We start from the raw sequence: 25,890 nt of genomic DNA on the forward strand, positions 1-25,890 counted from the left end.
TGTTAACATCAGTTTAGAGGTTTCTTTCTTGCAGTGTTTATTGCACTGGCAAATTTCATGCTCTGAGCAATGTCAAGAAACAAAGTACTTAACTTTTTATTTTTCAAAATATTTTTAATTCAAACTCTGCAATGCACAGAATTTCTATTTTTAACTAATATTAAGATGACTTAAAAAAGAACCACTAACACAACCAATTTCTCTACATCTAGGATTATAAGAGAGTCTTTAAATAGTGACATGATAAAACAAGGTAACAGCATTTATATTAAATTACCTTGTTTTTCTCAATAAGAAAATGCCCTGGGAACAATTCTTTGGTAATCTTTTGAAACAGAACAATATCAGTACTAGTACAATTTTTTTCAGGAAACACAGTATATAATAATTATCTGTAAATTTTACAATGAACTGGAGAGCTGGAGAAGATACCATAGAGAGACAATCACCTTCTCTGTTATCTCCTTTATTGAAGCTACTGTTGTCACATCAAAATGTCCACTCCTCCGTTTGTAATCTATAAACAAACAGTCTTTCACTCCCCGTTCGATGGCTTGTTGGGAAGCTTTCATCACTTCTGTTTCAAAGAACAAAAATTGATACTTCGTTCATTTATATTTCTTAACCACAGAACAAGATTTACAGGATATTATATAGACTTTCACTGTCCTGCTTTTTCCTACCCCTCCTAGTATCTTTGTGCTACCCTTTAATCCAGTTGTTAGGTCAGATGATTGTGTTATTTCTACAAGTACAAATAAACGTGACATGGCAAAACACACAAAGTTGCTCTCAATCCTTGTACACTTACCAAGGGGACATCTACAAAATTTTCCAGGAGATTCTTTGACTAGCATGTCCTTCACAGCATCAGGTAATGGTCCTAGAATGAGTACGGGCCTGGGAGAGGTACAATCCACCTTCTGTACACGCTGATAAGCCAGACTCACAGAATCTAAAAAGAGAAACAAAAAAGTCACTTATGCACAATTTAAAATGTTTTTGCAGCATCGTTCAGATAATTAAAGGACACACAACTAATTACAAAAGGTTTGAACATAAATCTTTGGCAATGGACAAAGGGCCTGTAGTCCCGTTATGAGAAGCTGGAGTTAAAGGATTTAAACCATGCTGGAGGCATAAATGTCAAAAGGCACTTCGGGGGGGGAGGCAACCCTGCTCAAAAGGTTAAATTTTAATATTCTTACATCGGGGAATGGACTTTTTCTTTTTAAGTTAATAAATTACAAGCACTAATTTGAGATGATGATCTGGTTTGTTATTTAATGCCTATGTTGGTGCCTGAGGACAATGAGTGTCATAGTACACAGATGATTCTCCAGTGTTTATATGCAGACCAACCAGAAAACCACACTTCTCTCAGGTGTTTTTCCATAGCCTTAAGAAAACTAAATTTAACAAAGGCACTTGCCATCCAAGAAAGGAATGGAGTCTGTACTGATTGTATCGAGAGCCAGTAAATCTTTTCCATCTTTGGAACCACTACGCTTGTGTTTATGCTTTCTTCTAAAGAACGATCTTCGAGCTGCTGCTGACAAAGTCTTAGTGGAGCTGTTTTCATCTTTAGTCTCAGACATACTGTGTCTCCTATAGAACTCCTGGTCCATCCTAGAGTGAAATGGATTGAATAATTGTATTCAGGTTAGTACCAACACATAGGGATTTTAAGATCCATTCTTCACAAAAGAAAAGAAAAAAAATCTATCACCACTAAGGAAAACTTGTATAGGACAATTGCCAAATGATCTCAAGCAGCAGCAACAAAATATCCATAACCTGAAAAGATACCTGAAACTACTATTGATCAACATTGGAAGAAGATATCCCATGTATTATATATCTTAAGTCTGACTTTCTGGGCCTTTCTTCAGGGACACTAGAATGTGGGTAAACATAATAGCACTGGAAAGAGCTTGACAAGTTCTGGCTGAGAATTTTGGGGAAGATTTTTAAAGGTAATTAGGTAGGCCCCTAATTCCCAGTGAAAGTCAATCTCCCCCTACATAGACATATAACCACACTTTTGGTTATAAGATGCTGCACATTGTATTGCCATTATTGTTTCTGCAAACTAAGTGATTAGTTTTGTTTAACATTCTAACACAAAATTACTCTCATGCAGTTGTATTAAAAATGGAAGCAAACTTACTGTATACGTAGCAGGTATCTTTATGTCTGCAAAATGGGGTCAGTTCCTTCTTACTTATCTCACAGGAACAGTGTGAGGATAATTATGTCTATACTGTGTTTTCAAAATGTTATGTAACAGCTAGCCTACGTATTAGCATAGCTTCTATTGTCAAGAATTGCTTACAAGTTCTTATGAGGAAAGGAGAGAAAGGAAGTGCAGAAATAGCAGTGGTCTTAAAAAGGTGAGACTATTTGCCTACTGAGTGATACTGAATGTGACTTCACTAAACAGCTAAAAATGTAATGGCTGAATAAAGATTATATTCTGCCCTTGATCTTGGTGAATATTTCCCTTTGGTAATAGTGGATTGTTTTGGGTACACAGTCCTCAATTTACACATATCATAATTCAAAAGGGAATGGCTGTCTAAAAATGGGTCTTACACCCCCAATTTAAATGATATTTCTGCGTAAAGTCACTTAGGTTACTGTCTGAATCTTCTTTCACAGCACAGCACTGTGTGTCCTTTCCACTTTTAGGAGGTTACTATTAGCAGCACTAAAAATGACTTGACAGAACATCTTATTTAATTAGATGTTATTAAAACATGCCACCCCTAAAACACTTCTAGGAAACTAATACCTCACGGGAATCACACAGCTTTGAAGACTGAAACCCGATTCTTTTTTGTTTATAGCTCATCATTCAGGAACTTTAAGAAACAATTTTTCACTGAGGTCACTTACATATATTTGCTGGGAATCTGTCCTCTCTCTAGCTTTTGAGCATTCTCATCCAGCTGCCAAGCCATCCAGCAACCAAAGTTCCCCTGTGGTAGAGTATCATCAACATACAAAATGTCATCCTTCTTAAAGTTTAAATCCTGCTCCACCTCTGCCAGCCGATCATAAAGTGCTCTGCAAAGAGAGACATAAATAGACTCTATAACTGAAGCTCCACCATCTCAAGTGAAGCAAGTGGTGTAGATATTTAGGAAAATAAATGACTCTCCACTGGAGTTGGTCTCTAACATTCCAAATGCCCATGTACTCACAGTAAAGTATGCAGTTACACTTGGGATACAGGTTGCACACTTTCAGCAATTGCAAAGAATCAAGGGCTAACTGAGATATGGCATTGTGCTCTGAATTTCCAAAATACGCCAAAAGACTGATTTGCTGCCTCTCTGGTCCCTTGCATACAATGGTCAGCATACTATTCTAGCAGCTTTGTATGGTCCTTTACCTTGAAACTATTTGCAACTACATGTGATTCTTGCTGGAAAAATCTAAGCTAATGGACATGTGAATACCTGATATAGAATCCATCTCCAGGTAACTCTTTAATCTTGTTGAATTCTTCTATTCTGTACTGAGTCTTCACTCTGATATTTTCTCCTGGCTTCAGCATTTCAAGGTAGGCTTCCTCAGCTGTTTTATTTCGCATATCAACAGATCCATACTGTAAAATACAGAAAATCCCAAAACTTATGAGGTCTCAGAGCTGACGCTGTGTCTTAATAGATTGTAGGATTAGAGTGGAGCCTGAGGAAGCATGTGAAGTGGGAGTTTGGTTCTCCCAATGGCAGGTACGTGTGTAAAAGGAAAACCCACCACAGCATGATACAACATTAGTGTAGGCACCAGTTAAAATGTCCAGTACTGAGAGAGAGAGAGAGAAGGATTTAAAAAAAATCCCTGAAGAAAATGCAGTGGATATACACAAGAAGAGAAAAAGCCACCATATTCCCTTAGCTGTTCTGGACACAAAAGCAGAAAATCACAAGATTCCAAGGAGATCTTATTTAGGATTCCTAGAGAGAAAAAGTGGGTGAGGGGTTAGGTGCACCTTACATTAACCTAGCTATGGAAACATCTTTGCTTAAATTTGGCTCCCGCTGACGCCAGCGCATCTCTACGCTGATTGTAACACCACCTCCGCGAACAGCATAGAGTCATGGTTGATGTAATTAGGTCGACGCAGTGTCAGTGTAGACAGTGTGTTGCTTATGTCGACTGTTATCGCTTTCAGGAGCCATCCCACAATGCGCTGGCTGTATGTGTACAGGCTGACATAATCTTGTAGACAAGGCAGTAATCTCTTTTATTGCACCAACTTCGGTTGGTGAGAGAGAGAAGCTTTCGAACCACACAGAGCTCTTCTTCAGGTCTGGGAAAGGTACTCCCAGAGTCACAGCAAAAATGCAGGGTGGAACAGATTGTTAGCATAAGTAGCGGTTTCAGAGTGGCAGCCGTGTTAGTCTGTATCCGCAAAAAGAAAAGGAGGACTTGTGGCACCTTAGAGACTAACAAATTTATTTGAGCATAAGTTTTCGCATAAGCTCACTGCATCGGATGCATGCATTTCTTTTAGCATAAGTAGTTAGCACATATTGTAAGGTACTATTCAAGGTTGAGTGGCCCGTTAACACCTCTGCAGTCAGAGGACAAAAAGAGGGGGTTAATGGGGTACAGATTGTTGTAATAAACCACAAATCCAGTGTCTCTGTTCAGTCCATGATCTTTATTTTAGGATTCCTAGGCAGATCAAGTGGTCTGAATCAAGGCGTAAACTTAAAAACAAACCCTGCACACCTCCTACATGTGGACCAGTATCAAGGAGTAAGCAGGTACAATGGGAACACCTACCAAAGTACTCACCTGCACTCCATCACATTAGTACCTAGGCATCTCACAAACAATGTATTTATCTTCCCAATACCCCTGTCAAGTAGGGAAATATCCCCATTTCACAGATGGAAAAACAAGGCACAGAAAGATTAAGGGGTTGCCCAAGGTCACCAGGGAAATCTGTGATACAAGACCAAACTTCTCTGTAACATGGAACCTCCCTTCTTCTTGCTTCCACCACACGGGGAGAGGGCTTGCGGTCCATAGGGGCTATTGTATCCTATCGACAGAGTCTGGGCTCAAGGTTTCCCATCTAGAGCCTACTACCCTCTAGAGCACTAATTCTCAACTCCTAGTACATGTACACCAACAGTGGTGCTTCAGGCTTGTGTGTGGTTTGTAGTCTAAACTCCCTGTCTTTAGCAAAGATAAGCCTCCGTGTAGTGCCAGTGATTGCCAACTATTTAACTGTGAGAGTTAAAACCAAGGCACTGAGTCCTCAGTGGTATATTAGGCCCAAGCTATGGGGCAGGGACTCCAGAATCATGGGGTACTCCCTCCCTTCCTCAGTCTGTTCCAATCAGCACAGAGTTCTTTGTGCAATTTAGGGTTTTCATACTAATCCAATTTTTTGTATGCTGCTGCAGTTGTTACTCTTGCAGTGTGCTGCAGATTTTTGTACTGACAAGGAGTAAGTGCAGAGTAGGTCATGGGACAGTTTTCGTTCTGGGAAGTGGATGACTCTCCTCAGAGCAGTCTAAGGTCTTCTCTGCACTGAGAGTTTGTCCTAATTACAGCCATCTGTGTGGCTGAACCACTGCAAACCCCTACTGCAGACAGATGAAACTGTGCTAACTGTGACTCATAGCAGTTTACCACGTCTACACTAGGAATTATACATATGGCTGAAAAAGAGATTAGTTTCTGATAATGGTAATTTCACATTTCCCAGCAACTAGTTGCCCCACGACACCCTGTCCCAGTTGCCACTCCAGCCAACAATGAAAAATAAGCACATTTCTGCTAAAATGATCACCTGTGAAATAGTTCCTGTTGGCATTTAAACACTTAAGAGACTTGCAACGTAACACACCATTGAAATGATGGGGACAGTTCACAGATCTCAGAGCTCTTGTTTCAGACAGACTCAGAGTTCTCATACCATCACTTAGACATTTTTCACACTTGGAAGGGCCATCAGTCTGCACTAGGTTTTCCAGGGTTACTAACACTGGTGAAAATGAACTGGTCTTAGAGGGGGAGGACTTTTGCCGAGTGCCCCTAGTGTAAGCAAGGCCTAACATGAAGCAGAGAAAAGAATGCTTCAGGACAGAAACATAAAAGCGAACAACGTAGTTCCTACGGGCAACTGCATGTAGCTGTCAAACCTGCCAGAAAGTGCCCTGCTGTAAGGAATCTAGTAGCAACAACCAATTTGTTGGACTATCATCAGGCATGCTCTCAAGCTACATGCTTTTTTTAAAAATTTGAAAGGTTAGAAGGGAATATGTCTTCTATATTTTGTATCTTCACAGTTTACCTCAAGTATTATGTCTCCTGTTACTAGTCCATCAGGTCCTTTTGCTGGGCTGTCATCTTCTATATCAGACACAAATATTCCATGCAGGTTTCCACCACATATCTGGATTCCAAGCTCCACTTGGGATTTTTTAATGACAACATTTCTTGGTTCAGGGGTCCTCTTGTTTGTGTCCACAGGGACCCTTTTGACAGCAATTTGAAAAAAGTGTATTAGCTGCTCTCATTTACAATTCAAGTGCAACAAGAAGAAAAGCAGTCTATTTCCCTCCTTATTACATCTCTAGAGCATAAGCATCCCATTTTTAACTTCAACTTCATGCTTCCTATATGGTTCTTAATTAAACTAATCTTGTTGCTACATTTGTATTTGAAGTGCTTCTCAAATAGGTCTGCAAGAAACAAGGAAATTGTTTTATCTCAAGCCATGTGCTCCTGTCTATTGAAAAATGTCAGTGCACTTCAGGAAGCACGTTTCATTTCATGTCTTGTCCTCCCCCCCAATTTTGGAAAACAGAAAATGACATGGTCAGACTACTTACCTCATGGAATTCCGGGGACTAGTTGTCGGTGTGGTTTGTTTGGATGGAGGTGTCATTGTTCCTTCATCCTGTTCACTCACAGTATCAATTATGGAATGATTGTCGGGGGTTGCAGCTCCACTGCCTTGAGGAGTGGAATGATTGCTCACTGGTTCTAAGCGAGAACTAAACAGAGAGCGAGAGAGGGTGTAAAATATACTGATAAATGTTAACAGTCCAACAAATACCAAACTAACTTCAGATATCAAGGAACATTCATAATTCAGATACTGGTTTTCCCTGGAATCTCAATCTGGGCTAAAATCAAGTTGAAATCAGATGAGAAATCTCAAAATAGTGCAACAGTATAAGCCTTCTAAATTTCCTTCTAGGCAACTTCGCATTACCGTTATAGCTAATGTCTTTGGGTTCTGTTCTGCAAGCCTTCTCTGTGCAGATCTCCCAGTTAGGTCCTTGGTTTCTGTAGGGAACTATACGCCTCACTAGTATATTTTTGCTTTTTATTGTTATTTCTGAATAAATACCGTATATACTTGTTCATTAGCCCGTTTGTTTATAAGCCGGCCCCCCAAGATGAATAGGTAAAAACTGTATGACCCTTTCATAAGCTGACCCTATATTTCAGGGGTTGGAAAACTTTGGCTCCCGGCCTGTCAGGGTAAGCTGCTGGCGGGTTGGGATGTTTTATTTACCTGCAGTGTCTGCAGGCATGGAGTTACCTAGCTAGCATTTATACTGAGGGTTTGTCTACACTTACCAGGGAATCGACATGTGGCAATCGATGCACTGGTGGTCGGTCAATTTAGCGGGTCTAGTGAAGAGTGTAGTGTGGACCCCACAGTAAGTAGATCTAAGCTACATCGATTTGAGTTACGCTATTCATGTAACACAAATTGCATGGCTTAGATCGACTTTTCCCTGTAGCGTAGACAAGGCCTGAGCTTATCACAGTATGCGCCTACTACAAGCAGAGGACATCAGTAACAACTAAAGCTGACCAAGGAATGTGGCTGCTTAAATATTGATGGTGTCATTAACTTGCTTTTTTCCCTCTTAAGAACACTACAGTTCACCTTTGTGAACATCCAGGTAGTCTCTCCAGAGGGTAGATTTTTTTGCTTGAACCAGCCTGTTTCTAAAGATCCAAGTGGATTCTTACAGAAACAGTCCCTTATTTTTTGATATGTAGTCAGGTATATTTTAGATAAAAGTCCCCTCTTCAAAGGCCAGTAGGCTCTTCCCCCCCAACTCTGAGAAAATTCCTAAAAAAGCCTATATATAATTGCACAGACTTGGCAAAAAAACACAACAAAACCCACAAACCAACTTCAGTACTCTTTTGACAAAGTGTCAATGCTACTAGCGCTCCTAAAGCAAACCAATGTGTGATTACTGTGGTAGAAAAGAACACATTTTTTGTTTTTAGTTTCATGTTTCTGAAAAGTAAATTTTTCCTTGTTTAGTCTTAAACAAAATAAAACAAATGCCTTGGTTTTAAAATGGATGCTATTCACCTTGTTTTGTTTTTTCTAAGCACTCATATTGTTTAATCAAAACATCTTTAATAGTGTTAGTTTAGAATGTTTTTAATATCTTGATAAATGACACAGACCAGACAATAGCATTTTCAAGGTCTAGCTACTTTTACCTCGATCGTGAGTGATTGCCAAGTTGATACATATGTGGGTTGTACTGAGCCAGAATAGTTATGGTGTCACATTGCTGTCCAATGATCAGTCGAGCCTGCTGCTCTGTAGCATTTCTCAGATTTATTCCATTAAACTAGAATGAATAAATAAGACATCAGACATCCAATTTTCAAAGGAAAACCAGCAAAATCGTTATAGGACTTGCAGCATCCTGATTTGTTGATGCTGTTTTTTGAAACACGAGTCTCAATCTGTGGGATTGCTGCGAGATGGTTGTCTGAAGAAGGGGAAGAAAGAACGGCTATAGAATTATTGATTTTTCTTTTATTATTTAATTACTCCTTTGGAGGAATCAATACAACTTTAAAATTTGACAACTTGATGACAATCCTGAAATGCTTTTCTTTTTGGATGACAGATAGCACTCTACTGAAGTACTGCAAAGATTGCGAAATAGCACCTAAAGTTGTTTTTTGTTTGAATATTTGCTAGTTCACATTACACCATGATAAATAGGGTTGCCAACCCACCAGGATTGGCCTGGAGTCTCCAGGAATTAAAGATTAATATTTAATTAAAAAGATTGTGTCATGTGATGAAATCTCCAGGAATATATCCAACCAAAATTAGCAACCCTAATGAGAAATGATTTTAAGTACAGATGGGTTCAAGACACAAACTTTGGATCCAGCTACGAATTTCAAACACCAGGTTTATGGTTGTTTGGCTCCATGGTTTTGCTTCAGATACATCTATCTTCCACAAACACTGCAGCAGAAGACTTGTCCCTTCTACACAGCCACCTTCAAAGCAGCATTATCCTTTATACAAAACACACTTAGTAAAGTAAAAACGGATGAATAATTTGTGATGAAACTTCACATAGAATTAAAAAATTATAATTATGATCTGGAATATCCCTGTTATTGTATCATTTATATTTTGAGAGACAGATTCTCATTCACAAGATATTTTGTATTATTTTTATATTCACACAACTGCATTTGTTTACTAAGTAGTAGAAATGTTAAGCAAACAAAATTACCTCAAGTAACTGATCACCATATTCAAGGCCAGCTTGATGGGCAATGCTCCCACCAGTTACTTTAGACACAAATATCCCACCGTTTTCTCCGCTCACAATGGAAATCCCTAGTGGCTCAGAACCCTTTTGCACTTTAACATGGCGTGGTTCTTCCATGTACGGCCTTTAAGAGGAAAATTGTTAAAAATTGATTTGGACAAAATGGCACAATTTGTGCATAATATTGAAAAGCAACATGCACTATGTATCTGAAGTGGAATATTAAGACTGGTTTAAAAAGCTACTAAAAATACTGTAAACGGCCTATGCATTCCTTAAACACCATGCAACGTATAGTGGTGGAACTAAATGTATATCAGACACACAATTCTAGATACATGACTGCACAAAAAAAAGTTATGGAAAATGTGAATTATAAATACTAAGATGGTGAAACAGATAGGAAATAAACCTGCACATTCATATTATATAAAAGTAAACCACTATATATAATATGCAATTTACAAACCATATTCCAGAAAGGTGCCTTACAGTTTATAAATGCTAGAAATCTTAATATCCAGTGAAAATAAACATTGTAAATAATAAGGTGGTGAACCAAGAGAAGCCAATACACAATATCAGTTTTATACTTGTACACAGGGAAACGCAAATTAGTAATGAAAATTAAGCAGTTGCAAACTCAAGCTTGAAGACAGCAGTTTGCATGGTAGCATTACAATTACCATGCAAATTCTCCTTGAGGGAAATTATCCAAACATGTAAAATAGCACAAGGTGCGCAATGCTGCTTGAGAAGGACAACCTTATATCAGGCCAACCTCAAACTCCTTAGTGATGAGAACCTAGGCCTAGGAGCCAGAGGGATTCTCAGAAAAGACCTATTACGGAACAGATATCTGAAAGATGCAGAAGATTTGAGAAGAAAAGAACACTTAGACACACAATAGTAACAGACACTAATACATATAATGAGAGAATAGTCTATATACATTATTTTAGAAGGAAAGCCTGGTGCAGTTTTCTCCCCATCATTTCCTCCATTTACAGTACTGTTATCTGATTTATATGTCTGTTTCTTGTTGAATAGCAGTGTTACAAAATGTTAGGTAAGGTAAATAAGTCTTTCTGTGAGTTTCCTAGCAGAAGGTGCAATTTCTACTCCTTGGTCCAAAAGGCAGAACAAATCACAACTGCCTGGGACCTATAATTTTTAATGTGGTGCCCAATTCTAACCCCTTCAAAATGGCAGATCAAGACACACTCTCCTGTACCACTGGGGGCTTTCATGGTACATGCAAACAGAAACATTAACCTTCTAGAGCAGCGGTTCTCAACCTGCGGCCTGCTTACGGCCCAATCAGCAGTGTGTGGATGCGGCCCCCATAACACCGACAGCTGCATTTGTGGTCCACAATGGTAAATAGGTTGAGAACCACTGTTCTAGAGGGTGCTTATAAAATGGTGCTGCCGGCTCCCTGGGTAAAATTTCCAAAAGCACCCAAGTGACTGACAGATAGCTTTGGAAAGGGGGAGGTGGGAGAACAAGGTGGACCTCTTTCCCCTTTATTATTGTAAAAACAACATTTATGGTTGTATTCTCTCTTTCAACATGCATTACTACAAGCACACTTAATCTACTTTAAACCAAAAACTAAATGTTCTTTTATATGCTGTTATATTAATTGAGATGTGCTAAGTGCCAGAAACCTGAAAATTGTTCAAAGACAGCATTTAAATGTCCACTTTTTTAGGACACTTAATCCATTCTGTAGACAGATGCAGCTTATCTCATATCACATTCTTAGGAATAGGATGCAATCACATATAATACGGCAATGCAAAATTTAGTAAATTGGATTCTCCCCCTAAAGCTCCAGTCATATCTTTGGCACCTTTATTTACTACCCCCTTAACCGGTTCTCTAACCTGTTACTGCATGTATATTTGAATTTCTCCATTGTGTGGGGGAAGGAGTGTTGCTGAAAACATATGGTTTTGCCCAAATTCCATGTTTTAAAATATATGTGGAGTGCATTTTCTTGGAAATCAAATCTGAACACCTCTATTCCTGTACACAATTTTCAAACAGATAGAACTAGCATTATCTTGGGATTCTACTAAAAGCAGATAGAAATTAATTAGTAATGCACAGCTAGCAGAGCATCTATAATAATGGAAAAATTATAATGTTTAAAAGGTATCTAACTTGATTAGTAATGTTATCAAATGTAACACTTATTTCTGCTGTAACATTCACTTTATGAGGTTACAAGAATGTTTTAAACTGATCCCTTCTTTTTGGTCTGCTTTTAAAAGTTAAATTGTTTTTCGTTATCATCATCATAAATAATGTTGATATTTTTGATTCGTATTATCTCACCTTGAAAAAGTTACAGCGAGTTAAAATTTTTGGGAGATTGGGGGGATGACTAAGTCTTCTAAAAGTTTTATGTGCTTTAGAAAAGTCCCATTTATTCAGGACATCAGCTGTCCTCAGTAGGGATGCTTTCATGAACTGGGATCATAATGCGAAAAGTAAAAACTGCACCTTCTTACTCAGCAGATCCTTACCCTATGTGTCTGCTTTTTCCACACAAGCCCAGCAAAGTCAAAATGGCTAAAAGCGAGCAGGATTTTACTCTTGCTAGTACATCAACAGAATTCTTTAAATTCCAAGCACTTATACCTGTCTAGCCCCATTAACAGGAATATGAGATCACACAGGTGTCACTGAACACATCATTTGTGCTGCCAAACCACTCTCTCCATTAGTTATGTGCAAGAAGGGGAAAAACCCAGCTTGATCTTCAGCCCTACAGGCTTACCACTGAATCTGACCATTAGCAGAAAGCATCTTTTTACTTGAAAACTGAATACAGTTGCGCTAATCAGGGTGAATTAATAAATAAAGCTCCACAATGTGCTTTGTACAGTCACTTTCAAAACAGCAATGTACAGTACAATATATACATAGTGGAATAAAAATAGCTGAAATATCTTCAGTTACCCCGTGATGAAACCTGATAAAATTTTGTGCAAGATTTAAGCATTATTTTAGTATTTTATATAGAATGCCCCTGTTATTGGATTATTTATATTTTGAGCGCCAGGTTGCTATTTATACAATCAGGGGTCTTAAAGTGCATATAAATGTAATTTACTCCCACATCAAGGTTTCTTTATTCTGCCAAAATGGTGTGAAGAGGCCTTAGTATAAATAAAAATCTGGCCCTTAGAGTCAATGGTTTTTTGTTTGATATTTTGAGTTTATGTAAACTCTGACAAATGCAGAGGTAGCACTTCTACAATAAAAGTAAAACCAGAAGTCCAAATTTAATTAACACAAGCTGAATGTGCATTATAAGATACAGGGATGTGACATCAAAGAAAACCTATATTATATTAAAAACCCAACATCATACTTAGGCTCCAAACCTGCAAACACTCAGCAGCACTTAACCTTACTACTGTGAATAATCCCATTAAAATCACTGGAACTACTCAGGGTAGTAAAGTTAAGTGTGTACAAACATGTTTGCAGGATCACGGCCAGCGTCCTGAATTTTAACCTTGTTGAAGAGATCTGCTTGGATTGAATCCTGCCAAATCACAGCAAATACAAATGATGGTTAGGCCTGGCGGCCAGTCACATTAAAAAGTTTAGCATTAACCACAAACTACTTTTAGGATCTTCATTTTGTTTCTGGAAGCTGTAACGCTACCCTAAAACTTCTGAAGGAAGAGTATGTTACACAAGCTTTTCACAATACATACATACATAATAATAAAAAAAAGTAACAGTACTTAAAGTACACCTCAACACGTATAATATACTCCTGATTTTGCACAGCCAATTGTTTACATTTCTTCACTCTATCAAACAAGATGATCTCAGGTATATTTGTATGAAAGATGCTGACAACTATCACCTTACCTATCTTTTCTACGCTCTCCAGTTGATACTGGGCTAATAGAAATCCTAGGTAATGTAGAAAGGGAGTTCTGTGACTGGCTGCTGGCAAAAGATGATGTTTCCAGGTTCAGTGGTGACTGTGGAGGGGTTATCAGGCTAGGACTGCTACATTCAGAATGTGACAGTGAACCTGTAATAATACAAGAAAGGGATTCACTTTTTGTATGTAGCGTAAATGTCTTGCAATGGAGGAATCTGAAGAGACATTAAAAGACACACACCCACAATACAAATGTGATACATAGTTTACATAAACATAAGATATTTTCACATGCAATATCCTTTCAAATGTGAGTTGATTTTCCTGCTCTAGAAATTGAGAGCACTGGCTTGAAACTATAATAGTGAGAACCGGTCACAGGCAAGCTCCTTCAACTGAATATATAAATGCACTTGAGTAATGGAAAGTCCTGACATCACAATGAAATAAAGAAAATCGAGGTAAAAATGAAATAAAGATCTGAATGTTAGGGATAGTCTCAAAGGATCTTTATCCACTCTCCTGGGTTCTGGCTACAGAATGCCTTATGAAATGTTTCAAAACAACAACAGAGCGTAAGCAGCACAAGTCCATGCACATAACCTACAGGTCAAATAGTGAAAAAAATTATTTGTGAACATCTACAGTTTTAAATAAAATTTGCTTTGACTATTTTTTCTCCCCAGGAATATTTGACTGAACAAGCTGACCAGCAGGAAAGTTCAAATCAATCGTTTGCTGCACCAGGGAATGTTGCGGAAAGTAAATTTGAAGTTAGTAATCACAAAAGAAAGAAACTTGTTTATAAGAGCTATGTTCCTTCAGTCAGGGTACAGTAACATAACACATGACCTATATATGTCCAATTAAAGCATCTTTAATATTTAATTATGGATACAAAATACTCAAAGCAATAATGGCAGTCAAGAACTTTCAAGCAATTTACAGGCTAAATTCTACTTGTGTAAAATATTCTCTGAAGAATTAAAATCTGTTCTGCTGTACAGTTCATTAACAGAAAAAAAGGGCTAAATGAAAAGAATAAATTGTTTCCTGAAAATAATTTGAACAGTTCTATATATTTCTAATAATTCAATAAATTTGTAAAATGTTTAAGTCCTCTGATGAAGAATGCTTTATGTAAGCAAAATATTAATATGTAAAATCCTTTAAATTGTAAATTCATGTCTCGTTTAGAAAGACTTCAATTTGCCAAAGAATACAGTGTTTTAGAGCGAACAAAATTATGCATACACCTTTTATGGAGTCATTTCACCGCTATTATAAAATTAGGAAATGACTTCATATGGGACTAGAACTCTTACAGAGTGCTGTGTTGACACACACTATTTTATCAGGAGACTTGTGATAATTGATGTTTTCCAAGAAGCTTCAGCTCCTAGAATCAAGTGCTTTCATTTGGAAAAGTTAAAAGGAACTTTCTACTCCTTGTAGTTATGAGAAAATCCTTGAAAAAATAATTTTAAAATCCGATAATTTTTAAAATCTATCTTTTGGGGACCTGTCTCATGAATTTTTGATGCTCAGGGTTGGCAACAAATAAAAAGTTAAGAATAGAAGACTTTACCCCTGTCAGAGCCCAGGATGGATCTCGGATACCTTGGGGTTAAAGGGATCTTAATTCTTTCCGTCCTGTACTGCAAGTTGCTGGAAGAACCTATTTTATAACAAGAAAATGTCACAATTTATGACATATGTAAATGCAAACGGATAAAACACATTTAGGCTCTGATTCTTCAAAGACAAGCTAAATGGTCTCTATGTGGGGCAAGAGTCCAGTTCTCCTAGCAGAATCAAGGCATTACCAAAAAAAAAAAAATCCCTTTATAATACCATTTTCATGGCTGGCAAACTTCCTAGTTCAAACAGCTAGTACAGCTACGGCATTGCTTAAAATGCACCATTACTGGGTACTACAAAATGACTGACCTATCTAATACTTATTTGGGCACCAAAGAACTCTTTAAAATATTTTTTGGCCAATTTACATGACTGAGATGTAAGACAGGTCCTGATCATCTGTGGTCATTGAACTTCCACTGGCACATTTTGAAAGAATTCAGTTGTATTCCAATTACCTCCACTAGTTTCAATGGATAAGATATTTCACTTCCTGTCCTAAACGGACATGTAGTTTTTTGTTGTACTGCTAAACAGCTGCCATGTTCTGCCAGAGACGTAGTTGTATTTCAGTGATGGATCATGAGATTCTTGTTTATACAGTTTAAAATATTTCAGAATTAAAAGGTCTATGTAATGTTAAAGACTATTGCCATGAAGTATGCATATATTTTATTTTTGCTGGAATAGATACAGACCCAAATGTAAATATCAGAACTGTCTAAGGTGGACATAAAACAATTTAATACACTCTGCTATCTTTCCACAATGTAATACTTTGTTAGGGAAGCCCTACACAAGTATTTGATCAGTGGTAATATCTATGCCTTCCTTCTGGAGCTACCTCCTTTCTCTCTTCCCATCTCACCTCCGAATCTCAAAATTATATTTGCGAAATCCTTCTAGCTGCTGACAACAGTCACCACACAATTGCCTTCCATACAGCAACAGCTGAAAGAAGTGTCTTGCACCACTCAGCTGTGACATACTGAGGAGAGGCAGACAGGTTGTAAAAGGAGTTTCACTGAAGTCTTCTCAGTGATGAGAATGGAAGCTTAAATTGTAAGAGCCAGAAACTTGAAACAAGGAAAAACAATGGACCCTTAAGGTTCTGACAGCTATGACGGATGCTTTGAGTGGGGTGGAATTTTCTCTGCTTTGTCTTAGATGTAAACAGAGTACTTTGCATGAACAAATTTGAAATGCTAATTACCAAGTCTTGCACTGGATGGTAATGAATTTGAACCATGTGATGCTCTCGTCCGTGAGTTTTCAGAATAATCACTGGAGTGTTTGTGACTTAGGTCCAAACTCAGGCGACCTTGGTGCTGAGCACTGCATCAAAAACAAAGTAGGTTATAATGTCTTCAAAAAACACTCCCTTCAAAACTAACATTACCCCAGCCAACCAGAGGAACAGGAAGAAACCCAACCCTGCCAAGCAGTGAAAGACTACCTGAAAAGTGTATCTACAGCCATACATTGTAGCTCAGTGCCATTGCTACTTTGCTTTAATTCTCTCATACTTATTTGGACAGCAATTTAATCCATTAACTTCACTGCAATACACCCTTAAAATCGCTGAGTCATAGACAGCTGTACTCTACAAAGTATTCCATAAGAAGCATATTGAAGCACAATAAAGATACTTTATTATTCAGTCCCAGATAAAACATTTTGTTTTGAAAGACATTTGTACAAGCCAGTCCCAGACAATACATACCTAGGACTTCCTGACATAACACTGAATAAATGTTTGCCAATGTGAATATCAGCTACCTAGCATATTACTGTACACCACATAGACTGCAATCTCCAAAAATTGTTCTTGAGACTGAGTTATGTATATTATGAGAAACATATCTCCTCTTCATGAAATATGCTAATAGATTATTACTAAGTTGGAAGTCAGAGTTCAGTGCTCATATATCAGATTCTTATACAGACGGTGCACTGACTCTCAGTTCAACAGAAGTAATTTCTGTGGGCTTTAATTCAGCTCCCTATGCTTTCTACAGAATATGTACTTCATGATAAATTCACTCTTTCTAGTAAGCTTATGGGTACAATTTTAAATATTTGCAAAATATATACTAATTTAACCTAACCATGAATAAGGTGTTGGTTTAATAATTAAAGTAGAGAAACAGGAATTGGGTTTGATCTCCGACTTTGCCAACGAGAGCAGAGTTGGGCCCAAAAAATCCACAATAACGGTTAATAACTTTGCTCAATTATAATTTGTCGTCTTCAAACATAGGTAGGGTTCAAATTTTCAAAGCCATTTAACTATGGAAATTCCAAATGGATCAAAGAGTTGAGCCAGTGGGAGACAACAAAACATCAGTAAACGTTTCTGATCAGGGTAAGTTTTTAATTACCTTTAACTTGAAGAGCCAGCTGAATTTTCTGTGGACTTCGCAGTCATTTCCTCCTTTACTTTCAAAGTAAATCATTTTCAGGCAAAAATGTCCAAGCCAAAGTTGCAGGGCTCTCTCAGGGAAGCCCATAGTAACATTACATAGGAAGAAGTCACTGCCTTTACATAATGTTTGTAAAGTGCTTTGAGATTTTCAGATAAAAGGTGCAACAGAACTATTATTTTACATTATGCTGCACTAGTATAGTGTTCTCCTCTGTGGGGACCAAAGTGCACAGCAGGAAGCAGCTTTCTCTGATTGATTTTATTTATAAATAAAATAAAGATCTAAGGTTGTGAAGTTCTGAATATATACCTGGGATGCAGGTGCTGATGGCAGATTTGGCTGGCAACAGATGGGCAATTGTTGGTGTGAACTCTGTGGCTCCAAGCAGTATAAACTGGATTTCTCAGGACAGCAGTTACTGCAGGACATGGCGCTAAACTTCTTGGTACAGTACCTATTTTAAAGTGGACAAAATATATGGTATGAGTTTTTCCTAGTTAAATTCACACAAATATTCTAGGCATACTCAAGATGCTGGAATAAAGTCATTTGCCTGTAACATTTATGCAAATCCCTAGTAAAGTGGGAAGCTGAATACCTAGCTCCAAGGCTCAAACCATTATTCAGACTGTTTTATTGAACAAAATCTACTTGCCACCAAAAAGATGTCCTCTCCCTTCTCAAAGTCATGATAGTGTCAAACATGTAACTGAAATAGTTCCATACTTTTAGCTGAATAATAATTAGCTAGAGGTCCAATTTTAGTGTGGCGCACAAAAAATTGATCGCAGCTACAATTGTTCTTTTTCCTCTTCGGTGGGCTTGTGCACTTCCAACTTCTATAGTGTCCTATGACCTTAGACGATAACAATTCACAACTCTGTGAAACTGATATTTATATGTGAATCTCAATATTTAGGATTTTTATTGAAAGTAAACTCATACTTTACTATCAGACAAAATGTTGTTCAACAGAAGTTTTGGTATCGTATTTCACAGTTGCAGAAACATTTTGCAAGACAAAGAATGAATATTTACCATCAAATATACTTTGATGAGCTTTGTTCTAAAATTAAGGGCACTATTATATAAAAATGAGGAAAGGGCTTTTTTAGTGAAAATACTTTCCAATAAAGTCACAGTTATTAATTAATAATAGTTTTATTATTACATTTTATAATACTTTGGATGAGAGATGCTACAGGGATAAAGAACTCTCTGTTTTACTAATATTGATTAAATAATATCCTCATTTACAGGTGGGTAACTTGAGGCACAGAGGTTGAATGAGTTTTCTGCTGTCAGCCAGTAATTCAGTGACCATCAGGATGATAACCAAAAGAGGCACTAACAAGAACTGTGAACAATATTCAAATTAAACTTCACACCTATTTGAGCTGGACCTTGGCTTTGAGAATTGCTGAATGGACATACCTCAGACCCTGGCTCATTAAACTCAGGCAAATACATATTGATACATTTTTTTTCTCCGAGATCCTCTATGCCAGTTCAAATGCAAACCATACTAAACCAGTATTTTGAAAGACACTGGGGAGATATTTCTAACTACCAATGGCCAGGGAGATGCTCCTGCTGGTCACCACATCAGCCAGTACCTCTACATCAATTCTACAGTCTGGTTTTTGTTATTGTTGTTTTTTAAAAAGGTACGCAATGAAACTCAAATAGCTGCTTTCTAACATTTCCTGCAAGAAAACGCTCATTTTTGCTATTGATTTCACACAGTCATCTCACACTGCTTTTTTCGTAATTAAAGTAAACCTCTCGGATGAGCAGTTTCAATCTGATTGGAGAAGGCAGACAGTATTTATATTAAAATTGCACCCAGAGGCCCCCATGGGCTAGGCAAATAAGAGCCTTGAAGACCTTACAGTGTAATTTGTCAGAACAAAGGGTGGGAGGTGAAAGGGGCACAGAAAGTGACTTGCTCAAGGCTATACAGCAAGTTAGTGGCAGTTAGAATCCAGATCTATTAAATGCCCACTCCAGCGCCATATCCATGAGACTACGCTGCCTCTCCACTTAGCATGAAGACCTTTTCCGAGATCCTTGTGAAGCATGAATAACCTTTCTGAGTCTCTAAATTCATGAGTTCTCTTAAAATAAACCCCCAGGTCTCTGGTTAGGTCTGAAAAGTGCAACTTGAATCGTTTGTGATCTTTGGTATATAGCACCCACCACAATGAAGTGCAGCTTAATGGAATGGCAAGACAGACAGGAATGCCCAAGGGACTGTCTGTGACTCCACGGTAAGACTGTTATAGTGCTTTAGGAGTTCACATTTGTTACTGGACTGGTGAAATCTAATTAAAGAACATACCACTAATTTAGACACCAAAGCGTCTAACCTGCTTTTTAGGCCCTCCCTGATTGAGCTAACCTCGTTATCCCTAGCCTGATTCTTGCTTCCATATTTATACCTGCCTCTGGAAACTTCCACTGCATGCATCCGACGAAGTGGGTATTCACCCACGAAAGTTTATGCTCCAATATGTCTGTTAGTCTATAAGGTGCCACAGGACTCTTTGCCGCTTTAACCTGCTTTTTGACAGTCTGCCCTGAGGTTGGCACTCACAGTCATGAACCACTCCAGACAGCGTGACAATCATAATGGTCACTTTTGGCCTTCACATCTACAAACGGAATTCTGCTTTGAACACAAAACAAGTAAGTCTAGCTTGCTGTCAGAACATTAAAAATGAGGAAAAATTATCGCCATGACATTACCGACATTACCATCCAGGTCATCATCACTAACCTGCTGACATGGCTCCAGCGTACAAGGAGGAAGACACAAAACCATCGCTGTGCCTAGTGGAACGTTTTGGTGAATATGGCGCCCACTCCTGGAGCTCCGGAGAGAGATGCTCTTCACTGGCTGGAGTGTATTTCTGTACCTGTAAGCAAAGTGCAGAATTCAATCTGCAACTAATCCAGAAAGCTTTGTATAAACTAGTACAAAAATAACTTGCTGGCAATCACTTGATGTTGATTATTATGCTTTGATCCCACCACTTCGCTGATATCACTCCCCTCCTTCATTATTCTTCACTGTTCTTTCATGTTGTCTTCATCTTCAAGCTCTCCTCTGCCTACATCTCAGCTCTCATTCTCTCCCATAGGACTCTCCCAATCCGTTACCTATGGCCCTCCAGTTCCTCTTGTGGACTCTCTGTTCTCCTCATGCCTTCTTCCCCCTTTACGGCCCTGACTTAGCAAGGTACTTCGGCATGTGTGTAACTCCGAGCATGTCAACAGGCCCAGTGACTTCAAGAGGCTTGCTCAGACGCTTAAAAGTTATGCACCTGGCAAATTATCTTGCTTAATGGAGGTCTACGTTGGAACTCACTCCCTCTTCATGCGTGCAAAACATCTGCCCCCCTATTCAAATTCTCTCTTAAAATCCGTTGGTCCCACACGGTTTCAACAATAAACCCCTCCAAAAACAGATGTTTAAAAACAAATTCTACACTTGTTTTTTTCCCCCGGCCATTAGAGCACATGGCTGCCTAAAGCAAGACTGGCTGCTGGGCCTGAAGGTGTAGCACTCAGTCTCCGCTTTCCGGTGCAGGTGGAGCAACCTCTTTTCTGGCTGCTTTAACAGGTCAGCTGAAAGAGCCGGTTTGGGCTGTGGATACACATTTCTACATTGTCTGCTTTAACAAAGAGTGAACAGGCATGGGTGAGTGAGGAAATCGGATGTGCACTGAGATTTCATTAGCCAAGAATGCCAGTAACTTTAGACAGCTGCAAGCACAGTTTTTAAAAACATGCATAGCCCTCACAATACTATTTTCAAGATAAAAAACAGTACAGCATAAAAGCCATGATATTAAAAACATAAGATACAGAATGTGAATCACTAAAGGCTACTCATATTTCTTCATGTGACAGGAAAGTTGTGTTACATAGTGAGAGAGATGTAACAACACACACAGGCACACATTCCTACTGCCATGCCCTCCTTGCTGCATCAGCAGCAGACATGATTGTTACCCAACCATGAGAAAAGCCATTTGTTTATCTCTCTCTCTTTTTTTTTTTTTTTTCTTCTCAGTCTTATTAAATTCTCTGTTACACTCAATCACTTTGATACCTGGGCACATTCCACAATAAAAAGTACGACAAATAAATATACCCATAAACTGTGCCACATTGCACACCCTGTATATTTTTTACATAAATTTAACATTAATAGATTCACATTTACATGTAGGGCAAGACTCTGTCTTTCAACCTGAGTAAGGGGTAGTTCATAGCCTACACCAGCCTCAACCTAAGAGTAGCTCCAGAAGACTGCTCTTGGTGACACTCCTTTGCTCACAATGCCTCCCTTGCTCCTTGGCGTTTACCAGCTGATGGGTTCCAAGGCTCTGCCCACTTGTGGGGAGGTGGCAGGCACACAGCATCTGCACAGCTACCTAGTTCAATTTCCAATCTAGCCATCCGAACAGAAAAACATCCTCTACAATACCACCATTATTAGCATTACTATGAAAACCAGAACATTTTCATTTCTGATGTTAAGTGTATAAATTTGTAACTTTAATGTAATTTTTTGTATTTTAAATATCTTCATTTTCCACCACTAACCCTTCTCAAACAGCCCAATTTTAGCTTAAGTACAGCCCCTGCAATTATTTTAGCTATGATAGTGCATAAAAGGCACTGTTGTGAATGCCATTCTTTTTAAAAGACACTACACAAACCCTATTTTAAACCCTGCTCTGAACCTCACAGCTCAATTTACAAAACATTCCAGAGAGAAATGTGTGCACTCTTGCATCTCCAAGCCTGAAACTCTCTGACATGGGCATTACTCATTCAACATGTTCTTTAAGGTTGCAAATGAGTAAGTTGCAAAATTATGCTGTGTTTTCATTATCTGAAAAATATTTGTTGGGGGTGCAGAAACTATAGCTCTATATCTATACTGTAACTCCAAGACCCATTGGAAAGTATTAATGACCAACCCTGACATATCCTGATAAGGTTCACCTGTTCCTATCTTGATTGGTAACAAAGATATTGGCTTCCTATCCAGAAAATGCCCATGTCACAAATGAGAGCCCTTCAAATTTCTTGTATTAGCATAAAGATGACAGGCAACATTTGTCTAGACATTAAGGACAATATAAATGTGCTGCGCTTACGGTGACTGATGACTACCGTTCAAAGAATAAGCATACGAGTAACAGTGCACATGGATCAACTTGACATTCTATTTAAAGCAAATTCCTTGCACTCAAATGTGGAATGGTTTGCTTATATTTTGTTGGGTATGTGTCAAAAGGCAGCAGGAGCCTATATATTAGTCTCTTACAGTGCAATTCTGTTTTGAAAATGGCACATTCTTACAGGCCACATCTGCTTCCTGTGCTTATTCAGTAATGATCTGCTGACTTCAGTTACAACAGTAAGCTGTTATTACTTTTTTAATGCTGTCAGCACTGCAGAGTTAGCTGGATTCTATTCTGGTTCAGATAGAATGTTTAATTAAAGGCCCAATACCGAACTCCCACTGAAGTCAAAGCAGGAGCAGAAGGAAGCAAAACTGGCAGAAATTGCTAAATTTTCATTGAGAAAAATTTTAATGAAAGTTTTCCCACCAGCTCTCATACCGAGCACCTTGCAGAATCAGGCCCCAAATCCTGTTCTCACTTATACCTTCTACTCCATTGCCTGCTCTCAGTTACATCTTTGCCAACCCACTAAAGACAGTGGGGCTGTTCATATGTAACGGAGGGAAAATGTGACCCACTGATATGTAGGCCTTGGGAACACTAACTCTGCGGCCATTTTTACCTTATCTCCCAGTTAACATCCTATCGACCTTAATCAACCACCTGCAATCCTTCTTTTGTCTACTTTGGTAACAAATTTCCCAGTATCTCCATGGAGGGATTTTTCATTCATGCCTTCTGCCACAGCAAAGCCAAGTGTTTTCAGGTCCATATCCTCCTAATAAATACTGTCAACATTTACAGAGTACAACTGCACTTTAACCACTATCAACTTCAGACCATGTTTACAAAGGTATTTAGGCACCTAAAGATGTAGATAGGCACCTAGTGAGATTTACAAAACACCAATGTAATTCAAGAGTCCAACTCACATTGACTTTCAATTGCTTTTGTGAATCCCACTAGTCGCCTATCTGCATCTTTGGTCACCTAAATACCTTTGTAAACTTGACCATCATAATTCAATTTTTCAGTCAACATATACTAGAGAACCTAGAATTATTACAGAGAACATCTGGCACTAAAGAGCGTAAACACCAAGCAACGTTCATCAAGCGAGACACCGTTATCCCTCTTTGTAACCATCAGTGCCTTTTTGATACTGTAACTCTGAGAATTACTTTTGTAATTCAAGACACAAAAGAATTTTAATGAAGGTGTCAGGGGCCGATATTTTCATTACTATCAATTTTGGGCACCCATTCTGAGACACCCTGAAGGGTCCTGATTTTCAGAACGTGCTGAGTATCCATCCTCTGAAAATCATGCCCCTTTGAAGTTAGTCAAGTTGGGCACCCAAACTTGAGTCACTTTTGAAAATAATGGCCAGCATCCCTGCTTTGGTGCTTCCGTATGTTTAATTTCTACCTGAAGTGAAGGATTAGGAATGGGCACAGGGGTCAGTTTATGTCTCAAAGCAGGTGCTGATTTTGGTCTTGGTCTTTTTATCTCTGGCTCTTCAACTCTTTGAAAGCCAATGTCATCTTCACAAGATTTTCTTGAAGATAGATGAGTGCAGTCGACCCCCTCCTCCCTGTAATAATGCCCAGCGTTCCTGCTGCGCCCCTTGTGAGTGTCTGAGTCCTGCTTAAGTGCTAAGGACACTGGGGGCTGGGCAGTAGCTGGGCTGGTAGGCGGGGATCCAGTCATTACAGTAGAGTCTGATGCAGAACTCGTCTGCTGTTTATGTTTAAATTTAATAGAGTCACTTCTCTTGGGAGGGGTTGGAGGAGTTGAAGCCACTTCAGCTTTTGAGGGCTGAGGTGAATGCGCTGACACCTGATTAGGGGAGAGATAGTCCATTTTGGGAGAAGTCTGTGGTCTTTTGAAAGTGTCAGGGTCGAAGATGGACTTCCTTTGTTTTGGCTTTTTGTACACAGAGAACTTTTCAGTTTCTGCTGTTGAAATATTGACCATCACTTTAGGCCACGTACCACCACTATGCTTAGCTCCATGCCCTTTGTCTAGCGTGGTCTCAACCATGATGCAGTCGGCTACCGTGGGCTCAAACGGCAGCCTCCTGCGGTCCAAGTCAAGCAGTCCATAGCCTCGTTCCCCGTATGTGTCTGGACTGAAGGAGCTAAGACTGTGTTCTGAATTACTGTGGTAGCTGTGCACAGCATTCCTGCGAGAGTCTGCCCGTAAAGCACGGCTGGAAAGGGGCTTGTGATCACAGAACGAACCACTCCCCTGGTCGCTCTGGTCCTTCTTGCCATCCAGGATGTCTGGATTGAAAATGTCTGTCTGTGTTGAACTGTTGTGTTTCAAGTTTCTTTTATTCTGAACTTGTATCTCTGATGTATGAACCCTGCAGTTCGATATTTTCTCTGAATCCTTCAGGTTTTCAAATATGTTCTGACCACTCCATGATGAGCTCTGAGGAAAAACCTAGGAGGAGAAAAATATTTAATCAACTCAAGACTGTGGCAGACTTGGGTTTTGCACGTGACAGCCTCACCTCCCTCTCCTCCCGCCCAAGCTCCCAATTTACAGAGAGACTGTAACATGAAGATGAACATAAAGGAATAAGCCTATATTCTGGGGAAAACGATGGACAGCGTGTGGGTGGGTGGGGAGACTATGGGGCAGTTTAACAAAATTTCACATATTGCTGGTACAGAAAATCAGATTGAATGAGGATCGATAAAACAAACCTTCTCATTCTTTTAAAAATACTTTCACAGAGGCAGCATGGTGTAGTGGATAAGGCCCTAGACCAGAAGTCCAGAGGTCTGGATTCTGGATCTACCACCATGCTGAATGACACCAGGCAAGTCACCTTTATTGTCTCTGTTTTCCCCTCCCACCTTTTGTCTGTCCTATCTATTTAGCCTGTCAGCTCTCTGGGGCAGGGACTCTTACACTGTGTATGTGGCACACCTAGCATAATCGGCCCCTAACCTCAGTTGGGGTTTCTAGGAATAACCGCAGTATGAAATATAAATGTTTCTCTACTGACAGCCCTTCAGAATGAAGACTTCTGTTTATTCATTATCATGGGCAGAGTCTGCTTTCCCACCAGTGACCCTCAGTCCTGACCCAGAGGG

At 39.0% G+C, this 25,890-nt stretch overlaps 1 protein-coding gene across 3 annotated transcripts in view; it reads right to left on the bottom strand.

Annotated features, from left to right (window-relative positions):
- The window catches only part of DLG5 (discs large MAGUK scaffold protein 5), a 199,973-nt gene that overhangs the window by 14,211 nt on the left and 159,872 nt on the right, over positions 1-25,890 (bottom strand). For 2 of the 3 annotated variants that reach the window (XR_012640280.1, XM_074958658.1), the window contains exons 16-31: positions 24,212-25,231; positions 20,359-20,497; positions 17,889-18,033; positions 16,367-16,488; positions 15,101-15,190; positions 13,494-13,662; positions 10,378-10,455; positions 9,558-9,720; positions 8,512-8,645; positions 6,864-7,028; positions 6,323-6,506; positions 3,465-3,613; positions 2,899-3,069; positions 1,433-1,629; positions 812-955; positions 450-577 (exon numbers count right to left, since the gene is read on the bottom strand). Coding sequence is in view for 2 of the 3 variants with exons in the window: in XM_074958658.1 (XP_074814759.1) it covers positions 450-577; positions 812-955; positions 1,433-1,629; positions 2,899-3,069; positions 3,465-3,613; positions 6,323-6,506; positions 6,864-7,028; positions 8,512-8,645; positions 9,558-9,720; positions 10,378-10,455; positions 13,494-13,662; positions 15,101-15,190; positions 16,367-16,488; positions 17,889-18,033; positions 20,359-20,497; positions 24,212-25,231 (3,198 nt within the window). In the remaining variant the exon portion in view is untranslated. The remainder of the gene's footprint in view (positions 1-449; positions 578-811; positions 956-1,432; positions 1,630-2,898; positions 3,070-3,464; positions 3,614-6,322; positions 6,507-6,863; positions 7,029-8,511; positions 8,646-9,557; positions 9,721-10,377; positions 10,456-13,493; positions 13,663-15,100; positions 15,191-16,366; positions 16,489-17,888; positions 18,034-20,358; positions 20,498-24,211; positions 25,232-25,890) is intronic. The other variant, XM_074958660.1, reaches the window with a different exon arrangement.

The sequence above is a fragment of the Natator depressus genome, chromosome 7 (genome assembly GCF_965152275.1).
Source record: "Natator depressus isolate rNatDep1 chromosome 7, rNatDep2.hap1, whole genome shotgun sequence".
NCBI classification, from domain to species: domain Eukaryota; kingdom Metazoa; phylum Chordata; order Testudines; family Cheloniidae; genus Natator; species Natator depressus.